Source organism: Narcine bancroftii, chromosome 13, assembly GCF_036971445.1.
Source record: "Narcine bancroftii isolate sNarBan1 chromosome 13, sNarBan1.hap1, whole genome shotgun sequence".
Classification (NCBI taxonomy): domain Eukaryota; kingdom Metazoa; phylum Chordata; class Chondrichthyes; order Torpediniformes; family Narcinidae; genus Narcine; species Narcine bancroftii.
The window spans coordinates 62,117,630-62,130,305 of record NC_091481.1 but is presented as its reverse complement, the minus strand read 5'-3'; the positions used below and the strand labels follow the sequence as shown (position 1 = coordinate 62,130,305).

At 48.2% G+C, this 12,676-nt stretch overlaps 1 protein-coding gene across 2 annotated transcripts in view; it reads right to left on the bottom strand.

Annotated features, from left to right (window-relative positions):
* The window catches only part of LOC138747891 (transmembrane protein 184B), a 45,856-nt gene extending 41,306 nt beyond the window's left edge, over positions 1 to 4,550 (bottom strand). For both annotated transcript variants that reach the window (XM_069907487.1, XM_069907488.1), the window contains exon 1: positions 4,318 to 4,550. In XM_069907487.1, the coding sequence (XP_069763588.1) occupies positions 4,318 to 4,488 (171 nt within the window). In that variant the 5' untranslated portion in view covers positions 4,489 to 4,550. The remainder of the gene's footprint in view (positions 1 to 4,317) is intronic.
* Positions 4,551 to 12,676: the final 8,126 nt, after the last annotated feature.

Here is a 12,676-nt window from a genome sequence, read left to right as displayed (position 1 = left end):
TAGTGAAAGGGTTCTTCTGCAAGCAGACTAACATATCGACCACCATCCTGTCAACTTTCATTACAATTTAGACATACAGCTTGGTAACAGGCCAACTTGGCCCATGAGTCCGTGCTGCCCAATTTATAACTACACTCCCGGTAAGTTTTGAAACCCCCGGGAAAACGCACGCAGACACAGGGAGACTCCTTACAAACAGTGTGGGATTTGAACCCCAGTCCTGATTGATGGCGCTGTAAAAGTGTTGCCCTAACCGCTGGGCTAACCGTGCAGCCCTACAAGAACTTCGACAGGAGCTTTATCCATAATGCCCTGGCCGGCTGCATCACATCATGGCACGGTTGTTATAGAGCATCGGATCGGAGGTCAGTCTACAGGGGCATAAGAGCAGCAGAGAGGATCAGTGGGGTCTCCCTTCCCACTCCACCATTGATGAGATTTACCAGGTTTGTTGTCTAAAGAGGTCTCATAAAACCCCTACCGCCCCGCACACAGCGTCTTCCAGGGGAGTATCAAACCCAGAACCAACAGGTTGAAAAACAGAGTAATGGCTGGATGACTGATGAACTGCTCAAACAAACCCTCTCAGGCTCTAATTATTTAACAAAATTATTTATTTTAATATTTGCAAACAAGTGCTGCACAGATGTATCCTTTGTTTGTAAGCATGTTTGCAGCATGCTGCACCAAGGTCCGAACAATGCTATTTCATCAGGTTTTACTGTTATGAGCGAGCCCAGAGGACTCCAAAACCCAGCAGCAATAGAAATTCACCAAGAAGTCGCTTTTAATTTTCTTTCAACATAATAACAGGATCAATCTTTAACTTATTATTAACTTAATCCCCTTCTAAATCTATGCGCATGTGTATGCAATGTGTACGTTCAGAAATGTTCAATTTCACTGTCTAATCGTTCACTTTTCACTTCTCCAAGTTCATCAGTATCAGGCAATTCTCATACTGTGCACAGAATTCAACACCAGGTTCTGGTGCTTAAAGGTAAATGGCTACCGGTCAGGAAGGTTCTTGTTGGTTTCAGAGACAGAGATTTGTTGCTCGTTGGACACACCCACAAACTGATTCCATCTGATCAGTCACTTCAGAGTCTTGCCGAAGAAACTTGCCCCATCGTGGGTTTTCCAAATGATAACCTTTTATTCCAGGCCACAAGAGTTTCTCTTGTTTCCCTTATTTCAGGAGAAACACTCTAGCCAGCCATTTCCTCTTGCAAGGACTACAAGGGTTTTGAACAGGCTGAACTCAGAACTCACAACCAGTCTTCCAAATGGGGTTTTTCAACATGCCTGCCAGCTTGCCATGTTGCAGCTTCAACTGCTTCTGTAGAACTGACTTCTCTTTTTTTCTCCTGTTTTTTTTTCCCTCTCTCTACTTGTAAAAACCAAAAACCTCTCCTGAGGCTCCAAACCCAATTTTCGAAAGATCATATCAGTATCTGACCCTGGACACGATCCCATTTGCACCTCCCTTTGAAGTCCTTTCCAGAGCAGTTCCATTGTCTCCGCAAAGTCACCGGTGACTCAATGTCTCACTTCAGCAAAGCTCTTGCATTTTAAATGAGCTATCTCTTCACCTAAACTAAACCCCCACAATCTCTCTCTTTTAAAGAGATATTTTACCCACAACTATTTGAAAATATCCCGTAACTGTACTTGTACAATCGGATGATAATAAACTTGAACTTGTATAGGCCTGCATAGAGCTCAATATGCAGAGTGTCAGATGACAATCAAGGAAAGATCAATTAGCTCCAAGCAAGTGCAGCATGAAAGCACTGTCGTGGGGTTCATTCAGGAGACTGATAGCTGCAAGGAATAAATCATCTTCAAGCATGTTGGTGCATGATTTCACATCCTTGAATTTTCTCTCAGAGAGAAGAGAATGTGTCTGGGTCCTTTAGAATGTTGGCTACCCTTCCTAGACAGTGGGAGATTCAAGATTGTTATAAAACAGAAAATGCAATATTACACAAAATTTAGCTCCCTGTAAAGGAGACAAAGATTCGCCATCAGCAGAAATTTCCCAGCGACCTTGCAGCCAGAGAAAGAGAAGCAAAAGAGAGTCCCTTCAGAGTCATTGAGGGTCCAGGGATTCACTTCCAGCACTCCCACAACCTCAATTCCAAACCAACAGCAACCCAGGCTCCAGATGCACACCTCTGACATGATCAGGGAGCCTCCAGCACCCTTTCACATCCCAGTTCAGATACCTGCAGTGGCGTCAATAGGGATGGTTTACCTGGTGTGATAACTCATGGTGTCACCCCGACGGAACTCTTCCTGTACCAGACCATACAGAATCCTTAGTAATTTTTTTTTGTACAATGTTATTTGTACATTGTAATTCCCGCAGATTGTTGAATGTAACGGCAATGGTAGTGAGATATTTCTGAGAGAGAGAAAGAGAAAATCAGAACAAGCCCAATTTCCACCATTGTAGGACAGGTTTGAGGAGTTGCAATTAGAGTGTGCATGAGTGTATCTGACCAATGAAGCCGACTGCTTAGATTAACGCCATTAATATCATAAAGTAGATTGGCAAATCCATTTTCATTATCTGGTGATCCCGTTTTACACAAGACATGCCTTGTGCTTGATAATGGGACATTTAATAGCACTCACGAGGCAGTGACACAACACTCCAGAGTTAGCTCCGCCAGGAGACTGCTCTTCACAAACCTTGCACGTCTTGCTGGTATGAATGCTGTTGCCAGGTAACAATGCTGTTGCCAGGTAACCGGTTTCAATGGTGGTGACACATCAGTGCTCTGGTTGCTGACATCAGCTTGGCAGGATTGGGAGGAGGTGGGAGAGAGTGAACTCTCTCCCGAGGAACGGGGCTGGTGCTCCAATGCAACCTGGGCCCACCCAGGGTACATTACTAGGATCAGGCGGTCTGCTCTGTTGGACTGCTTGCCTGTTCTTCCAACTTTTTGGACTCTAACCCCAACTTTCCACCACCCCCCCCCCCCACTTCCCCCGACACTAGAAATACTACCCCAAGTCAGCAAGACAGTCCCAATTTCTTGGGACTCAGCACTTCACCTGGTGGAAGAAGGACATGCAGGTCTGAAGAAACTCCTCTCATAGGGCGAGACCAGATGGGTTAGTAGAGGTAGAGAGATGAGAAATAGGAGCAGGAATCAGCCATCTGGCCCATCGAGGCTGCTCCGCCATTCAAAGAGATCACGGTTGATCTAATGATAGGTTTGTAGCGGCCACGTAGCGCGCAGCGCGGTGTCACAAACTATCGCCGCTGTGGTTCTGCGGGCCATGGAACAAATAAACAAACAGGTGAATACTCACCTAGCAGAGTGGTACTGTGTGCTGGAGAATGGCATGTTGCCCCGCTGAGTATCCTGCCGGAAGGCGCATGGACACTGACAAGGATCAACTTAAACCTGCTGGCCCCGTGGATCGGAAGCACTCCAGTAGCAACGTCTCGCCTTGTCCCGTGGAGCGGGGTATAAAAGAACGTTGTAAAACCTGAATAAAGTCAGTCTTGAGTTGACTAATCTGGCGTGTGCGTTTGTATTACTTTAGTAGCTCTACCGTAGCAGCCGCCACAGGCTCACCTCCCTGCCTTTTCCCCATGTGTTAAATATATTTACTGAGGTCGCCTCCACTGCTTCGACGGGCAGCGAGTTCCACAGATTCATTGCCCTGTGGGGAAAGCAGTTCCTCCTCATCTTCTGCCTTGAGGATACGTCCCTCAAATAGAACTGGGGCTGCATGGTTAGCACAACCCTTCAAACAGCACCAGTGACCTGGGTTTGAATCCTGCGCTAACTGTTAAGGACTTTGTATGCTCTCTCCGTGACTTATATCGGTTTGCCCCTGGGTCCTCCAGCTTCATTCCACCCTTCAAAATAATTTACGGGGTTAGTATGTTAATTGGGTGGCACGGGCTTCAATGGCCAGAATCTGCTTAATTTACACATCCAGGAGAGTAACCGGCAAATTCGGCCATACGAGTCTAAGCAGCCCAACTTACACCCATTAACCTACATCCCGGTACGTTTTGAAGGGTGGGAGAAAACTCGCATTCACGTACAAACTCCTTACAGTGCGGGATTTGAACCGATCTCAATCATTGGTACTACGCCAGCCGTGCCACTAAGTTGCGTTGTAAATAAAAGGAAAGGTAGAGGCAACATTTGACAGGCAGAAAACAACAGTTATGATGTAAACAGAAGCAATACTCAAAGACAATGTCGCTCTTTAACTAAAGGGGGGCATTGAATGAAATCTGGAATGCAGAATGGGATCATCTGGCACTCAGGTCAAGTACCGTCTCACCTGATGGCATGTTATAAGGAGTGCCGTCCACACAAAGAACCCAGAGACCCCCTGGGCCGCCGTGGTCATCAGGAAAATCGGCTCCTCCACAGGCGTGGGGGTGTCGGGCAGCCAGGAGACTCCGGGGTCAGCCACGGTGCTGGTGGTGGAGCCAGGGCTGGGAGCCACCATTGCCACGGAGAAGGTGCCGACACCCGCCGAGGTCCCGTTGCTGTCACCAACCGGCACACTGCTCATCTGCAGAGAGAAGGGCGCCAGGTAAGTACACGGTAACAGGCTCATCAAAAACTGGCACGAGCAAGGGGAGGGGGTGGTGGGGACAAAATAAAAGGAGCAAAAGAAGTTGCAAGTTTATTGTCATCTGACTGTGAATATATATTCAGACAAAATAGCGTTTCTCCAAACCAGAGTGCACACACTTAATAATCGCATATACATGAAGATTTTATATGGGACGATTTACTCCAGCGGTTCTCAACCATTTTCTTTCTACTCACATCCCACTTTAAGTAATCCCTACGCCATCAGGGCTCTGTGATTAGTAGGGGATTGCTTAAGGTGGGATGTGGGTGAAAAGAAAAAGTTTGAAAACCACTGTTTTCACCGTCCCTCACTGACTCATTATGTGCAAGGTTTCAGAACTCTAAAGGAAATGGGCCAATAACAATTTTTTTTCAAGCAAAATATTTCAATAACAATTGGGCTAGAGCAGTGATTCTCAACCTTCCCTCCCCACCCACCTTAAGCCATCCCTTACTAATCACAGAGCACTAATAGCCTAGGGATCACTTAAAGTGGGTCATGAGTGGGAAGAGGAAGGTTGAGAACCACTGATTTACGCAGTTACAGAATACTGTTCATCAATCTCACAGCGGTGGGAAGCAGCTATTTCCTAGCCTGATCCTACAGGAGCCTCCTCCTTGATGGCAGTGGGTCAAAGATTCTGTGTGTTAAATGAAAATCTGTGATTATAATGAAAACGAGAAAATGCTGGAGGAACTCAGCAGGTCACGTGGCGATCATAGGAGGTAAAGATGTAGAACCAGCATTTTGGGACTGAGCAGAAACCAGGCAGACTCCTGAATTTAAAAAAAACTGGGGGAGGAGGGAAGAAAAGGGGGTGGGGGAAGGAGCACAGGCCAACAGGCAAAAGGCCAGAAATGGACGTGGACAGAAATGATCAGGAGGGGAGAGTGTGTCTGTGAACACGAAGCAGCCGGACAGCCCTATTTAGCCAATGCTTCAGGTGAATGTCATCAATAGGGAGACCTGAGTGACCTTCTTGGCCCTTTCGATGATCCTTTGTATCGACTTCTGATCCGATGCTTTGCAGCTACCATCCCACACAATGAAGCAAGGTTAATCCTTCAGGGTGTAGCCAAGGAATCCCTGAAAGGGATGGGAGGCAGTAAAGCCAAAGACGCACTGAGAGCACATGAGACTATCGTGTCAGAGACAAAACAATTTCTGCACTCTGAAGGTAGCATCTTTCATCTGCGGATGTCCCAGAGTGCTCTTACAGCCAAGTGCCTTCACTGCCCCCGCAGAGGAAGTGAAGCCACTAATTGGCTCACAACAGCCTCGTACAAACAGCAATGTGACAAAAACAGATGACTTGGTTGTTGAGCGATTGAGAGGAAAACATTGGCCGGGTCACCAGGGACAAACTACCTGCTCTGCAAAGCAGTGCCACCCAAGCTGTTACACTGTGGAAAGATTTGGCAGAGAAAAACACATTGGTATTTTGTTGGGGATGGGGGCTTTCTTTTCCAACACCCTCTCCCATTAACACCTGGAACCTCACAGTTGTTAGCGCAACACTGTTACAGTGTCAGCGATCGGAACAGTGTTCGAATCTCGTGCTGTCTGTAATGAGTTTGTATGTTCTCCCAGTGTCTGTGTGAGTTTCCCCCGGGGACTCCTGTTGCCTCCCACCGTTCGAAACATACTGGAGGGGTGTAGGTCAATTGAGTGGCACGGGCTCAAGTGTTACTAACTGTATGTTTACATTTTTTTAAGATTAAACATTTTAATGTAAAAAAAATGTAACATTGCTGAGGACAGCAAATAGACGCTCTGGGGCTGGAAGGGTCTCCTGTACACAGAAATGGATTATAAAAAGTAAAACCCTCACATTTTCTTTCCACAAACATGCTGCAACTGTACAGAGTTCTGATGAGGACACATTTTGACCACTGTGTGCAGTTCTGGTCTTTGGAGGTGGTGCAGAGGAGGTTCACCAGGTTGATTCCAGAGATGGGGGTGGAGGGGTTGGCCGAAGAGGAGAGCATGAGTCGTCTGGGACTGTACTCGCTGGAATTCAGGGATTCTTATAGAACCGCATATAAATTATAAGATAGAGGTAAGTAGGTTTATTCCATTGGTAGGTCAGGGGGAGAACTATAGGGGAGAACAAGAGGGCATAGCCTCAAGATTCAGGGCAGTAGATTTAGGACGGAGATGAGGAGGACCTGCTTTTCCTGGGGGGGGGGGGGTGAATCTGTGTAATTTGCTGCCCATTGGAGCAGCGGAGGCGACATCAGTGAACATATTTAAGACAAGGTTGGATAGATTTTTGCAAAGGAGGAGAATTATGGGAAATGGGGAAAAGGCAGGGAGGTTGAGATGAGCCCATCTTGAGATCAGCCATGATCTCGTTGAAGGCAGGGACAGGCTCGATGGGCTGAATGGCCACCTCCTGCTCCTATTTCTTATGGAAGCAAAATTAGACTGAAGGTGCAATGGGCAGAGAGAACGGTTTTCAAAGCTTGCAGAGGGATCTGGACCAGCTGGAAACAAGGGCTGAAAAATGGCAGATGGAAATTAATACAGACAACCGTAAGGTGTTGCATTTTGGAAGGACAAACCAAGGTAGGGGGTCATACATTGCAAACAGTAGGGCCCTAAGGTGTGCGGTAGAATGGAGGGATCTGTGAAAGTGATGTTACAGATAGGGTCAAAAAGAGCTTTTGGAAGATTGACCTTCATAAATCAAAGTATGGAATTTAGGAGTGAGGATATCATGTTAAAGTTCTACAAGATAGTGGTGAGGCCAAATTTGGAGTTTTGTGTACAATTATGGTCACCTAACTACAAGAATGATATCAATAAGATTGAAGTAGTGCAATGTGGCCAGGACTTCAGGATCTGAATTACAGGGAAACAGGCTAGGACTTTATTCCCCTCAAATGTAGAATAATGAGGGGCATAGATAGAGTAAATGCAAAAAGGCTTTTTCCACTGAGGTTAGGCAAGATACAACCAAGAGGACATGGGTTAAGAGTGAAAGGGGAGAAGTTGAGGGGGAGCTTCCTCACACAGAGAGCAGTGGGGGTGTGGAATGAGCTGCCAGCTGAAGTGGTGAATGCAAGCTCAAATTTAACATTTAAGAAAAGTTTGGTCAGGTACATGGATGGGAGGAGCACAGAGGGAAATGGATTGGGTGCAGATGAGTGGTTCTGGGCAAAATAATAATTTGGCAGAGACAAGGAGCTGTTTCTATGCTGTCGTGTTCTGTAGTTCCAAAATGCTGGAAACAAACAGGTGGTCAGGCAGCATCTGTGGAGAGAATGAGTTAACTATGAGGTCTGGGAGTTTTTTTTCACCCCTAACTAATTGAAGTGTTTAAAATTATGAAGGGATTATAGACTGGAGGAAATTTTTCTCTGTTATTAGAGCCAGATAACACTGGAGAACATGGATTTAGGGAAAAAGGGCACAAGTTAGTGCAGATCTTTTGGAGAAGTGGTGTGTACCTGGAACTCACTGCCTGAGAGAGTGGTGAGAGCAGAGTCTCTGAGAATGTTTAAGTCGAGGTGAATCACTTAGGTAGGGAAGGTTTATGGGCACATCAGTGGAAGGTGGGATTAGCTTGGATGGATGGACATTGAGAAGCAAGGCAGAATGCTTCCCTGCTGAAAGAATCTACGTCTCTGGGAAATGTCTTTATTCAAATTCAGATTTACTCCACCAAGGCACGATGAGAAAGTTTCTTTTCCAAGCAGTCTAGCTAGTCAGCCCATACACAATACAACAGAGCGAGAGAGCGAGAGAGCGAGAGAGCGAGAGAGCGAGAGAGCGAGAGAGCGAGAGAGCGAGAGAGCGAGAGAGCGAGAGAGCGAGAGAGCGAGAGAGCGAGAGAGCGAGAGAGCGAGAGAGCGAGAGAGCGAGAGAGCGAGAGAGCGAGAGAGCGAGAGAGCGAGAGAGCGAGAGAGCGAGAGAGCGAGAGAGCGAGAGAGCGAGAGAGCGAGAGAGCGAGAGAGCGAGAGAGCGAGAGAGCGAGAGAGCGAGAGAGCGAGAGAGCGAGAGAGCGAGAGAGCGAGAGAGCGAGAGAGCGAGAGAGCGAGAGAGCGAGAGAGCGAGAGAGCGAGAGAGCGAGAGAGCGAGAGAGCGAGAGAGCGAGAGAGCGAGAGAGCGAGAGAGCGAGAGAGCGAGAGAGCGAGAGAGCGAGAGAGCGAGAGAGCGAGAGAGCGAGAGAGCGAGAGAGCGAGAGAGCGAGAGAGCGAGAGAGCGAGAGAGCGAGAGAGCGAGAGAGCGAGAGAGCGAGAGAGCGAGAGAGCGAGAGAGCGAGAGAGCGAGAGAGCGAGAGAGCGAGAGAGCGAGAGAGCGAGAGAGCGAGAGAGCGAGAGAGCGAGAGAGCGAGAGAGCGAGAGAGCGAGAGAGCGAGAGAGCGAGAGAGCGAGAGAGCGAGAGAGCGAGAGAGCGAGAGAGCGAGAGAGCGAGAGAGCGAGAGAGCGAGAGAGCGAGAGAGCGAGAGAGCGAGAGAGCGAGAGAGCGAGAGAGCGAGAGAGCGAGAGAGCGAGAGAGCGAGAGAGCGAGAGAGCGAGAGAGCGAGAGAGCGAGAGAGCGAGAGAGCGAGAGAGCGAGAGAGCGAGAGAGCGAGAGAGCGAGAGAGCGAGAGAGCGAGAGAGCGAGAGAGCGAGAGAGCGAGAGAGCGAGAGAGCGAGAGAGCGAGAGAGCGAGAGAGCGAGAGAGCGAGAGAGCGAGAGAGCGAGAGAGCGAGAGAGCGAGAGAGCGAGAGAGCGAGAGAGCGAGAGAGCGAGAGAGCGAGAGAGCGAGAGAGCGAGAGAGCGAGAGAGCGAGAGAGCGAGAGAGCGAGAGAGCGAGAGAGCGAGAGAGCGAGAGAGCGAGAGAGCGAGAGAGCGAGAGAGCGAGAGAGCGAGAGAGCGAGAGAGCGAGAGAGCGAGAGAGCGAGAGAGCGAGAGAGCGAGAGAGCGAGAGAGCGAGAGAGCGAGAGAGCGAGAGAGCGAGAGAGCGAGAGAGCGAGAGAGCGAGAGAGCGAGAGAGCGAGAGAGCGAGAGAGCGAGAGAGCGAGAGAGCGAGAGAGCGAGAGAGCGAGAGAGCGAGAGAGCGAGAGAGCGAGAGAGCGAGAGAGCGAGAGAGCGAGAGAGCGAGAGAGCGAGAGAGCGAGAGAGCGAGAGAGCGAGAGAGCGAGAGAGCGAGAGAGCGAGAGAGCGAGAGAGCGAGAGAGCGAGAGAGCGAGAGAGCGAGAGAGCGAGAGAGCGAGAGAGCGAGAGAGCGAGAGAGCGAGAGAGCGAGAGAGCGAGAGAGCGAGAGAGCGAGAGAGCGAGAGAGCGAGAGAGCGAGAGAGATCGAGAGAGCGAGAGAGCGAGAGAGCGAGAGAGAGCGAGAGAGCGAGAGAGCGATCGGAGAAGAGCGAGAGAGCGAGAGAGCGAGAGAGCGAGAGAGCGACGAGAGCGAGGAGGGAGGGAGAGCGAGAGAGCGATGACTGAGCGAGAGAGCGAGAGAAACACATAAGCTAGAGCAAAGGCAACGTAATTTTCATCGTGTGGCATTGGCTCTACCACCAGTACCAGAGCATCTCACGGTTCCCCTGCTTGATTCGCTTTACCCTACATCTGCGTGACTTGGTATGACAATAACACATTTGCTGACGATACCATGGTAGTGGACTCAATAAAAAGGGACCATGAATCACCCTACAGGAGTTGGCTGAATGGTGTACCAACAACCACCTCTCACTCAGCGTCACAAAACCGAGGAGAGGATTGCAGACTTTAGGAAAACTAGAGATGCATAATCCAGCGATCATTGAGGAAAATCCAGAAGGAAATTTAAATTCCTGGGAGTTACCATCTCAGGGGAACTTTCCTTGGCCCAACACACCAATGTCATTGTGAAGAAAGCACGTCAGCGTCTCTACTTCCTCAGGAGTTTGCGGAGGTTCATTACGACATTGGAAACCTTGCTCAACTTCTACAGATGCATCACAGATTGGAACGGGGGCACCGATACCCCCAAGTGAAAGCCCTTCAAAAGGTAGTGAACACAGACCAGGACATCACAGGCAAAACCCTCCCATCTATCGAGAACATCTTCTGGGAATGCTGCCATCAGAGAGTAGCAGCGATCCTCAGTCCCTCACCACCCAGGACATGCTCTGTTCTCACTCCTACCATCAGGAAGGTGGTATCGGGGCCACAAGACTCGCCACCACCAGTTCAGGAACAGTTGCTCCCCCTCCACCATCAGACTCCTCAACGACAAACTCAGTCAGGGACTCATTTAAAGACACTTTGCTCATTATTTATTACTGAATATTTATTTTTCTGTATTTGCACATTTTGTTTACATTTCTTTCTTCTGAATACAATTTACAGTTACCAATAATTAGAAATTCTGCCTGGCCTGCAGAAAAAAATCTCAGGGGTTTGCATGTGATGTCATAATAAATCTGAACTTTGAGTTGCCCCAAGCAATTTCTTTTAAAATCTTCTTAATGCCATATCACCATTTTTGTGGTCTTGCTATGCCACTATATTTCAAGAGCAACAGCGTGTAGGAGACTTGCATTTCAATAGCGCCAATCCTCACCCCTTTTCCCCAACCTAAAAGCCCCAAAATCTTTCCAACCATGGTTCTTCTGAAGAGTAATCAAACAGAAAGCAGAGCAAGCAAATGGTTCCCAGCAAACTTCCACTTGCACCCATTCACAAAGGCACTGGCTCAAGAGCACAAGAACATAAGCAGGAGTCGGCCCTCCAGCCCGTCTAGCCTGTTCCACCATTCGTGGCTGGAGCTGATGATGGACTCATCTCCATCTACCTGCCTTTTCCCCATAGCCCTTCATTCCCCTACAATGTAAAAATCTACCCAACCTTAACTATATTTACCGAAGTTGGACTATTAATATTACATGACAATAAAGGAATCTTGAATCTCGAGGTCCATCAGTTTGTATGATTAATTGGGGAAAAAGCCGGGCAGTGGGAAAATGGATCAGCTCATGATGAAACGGTGGACTTGATGGGTTGATTTCAATTGATTGTCTAATTCTGGTGAATCAAGAGTTGTACTGCATTGAAACATGGAGCGGGGTGGGGGAAACTTCTTCACTCAGAGATTGGTGGGGAGTGTGTAAATGATGTGGTGAATGCAGGCTCACTCTTAAGCTTTAAGAATAAATTGAATAGATACATGGATGGGAGAGGTCTGGAGGGTTATGGACTGGGTACAGGTCATTGGGATTAGCGCAATGGTTCTCAACCTTTTTCTTTCTATCACTTAAGTAATCCCTATGCTGTAGGTGCTCTGTGATTAATAAGGGATTGCTTAAAGTGGGATGTGGATGGAAAGAAAAAGATTGAGAACTAATGTTTTAATCGTCCCTCATTGACTCGTTATGTGCACGGTTTCAGAACTCCAAAGGAAATGGGCCAATGGCAATTTTTCTCAAGCAAATTATTTCAATCACAATTGGGTCCAGAGCAGTGATTCTCAGCCTTCATTTCCCACTCACAGGGATTGCTTAAAGTTGTTTGTGAGTGGGAAGAAAAAGTTTGAGAACCATTGGACTATCGGAATAATATTTTGGAATGGACTAGGAGGGCCTGTTTTCTGTGCTGCACTGTTCTATGGCTCTAAGGGGGTTCTCTGGACATTGTGGGATTTTTCTCCAAGCTGATAAACATTGCTCATTGTAGAGCTCGTCAAAGATACACTATGTACATTGGTGATAGATCTGTACTATCACACTCATTCCCTGCTCATCTAACCAAGCCCAGAGGCAAATACATTTGCAACGGAATGGAAACATTACCTGCGGCCCATGCAGTCAAAACAGTCAGCCAGAATTAAAGAAACTCCAGATTCTGTTCTTGCACCCACCAAATCTTTGCTCATTGGCCTGGTGGCAAAGTGCAGTGTCAGAGGGAGGCCATGCCCCAAGCAAGGGGTCAGGTTGAGGGTGTGAAGAGGAGATCCTCGGGCGGTGCTTAGAAGAGATGAGCTCCATCGTGTCCTGGACAACATTTTCTCCCCCCCCGCCCTCAACCCACGTCAGTTTGTTAGCATGTTGAGGGTGGGGGGAGAGCATCACGAGCACTTCGCGCAGTTTCTG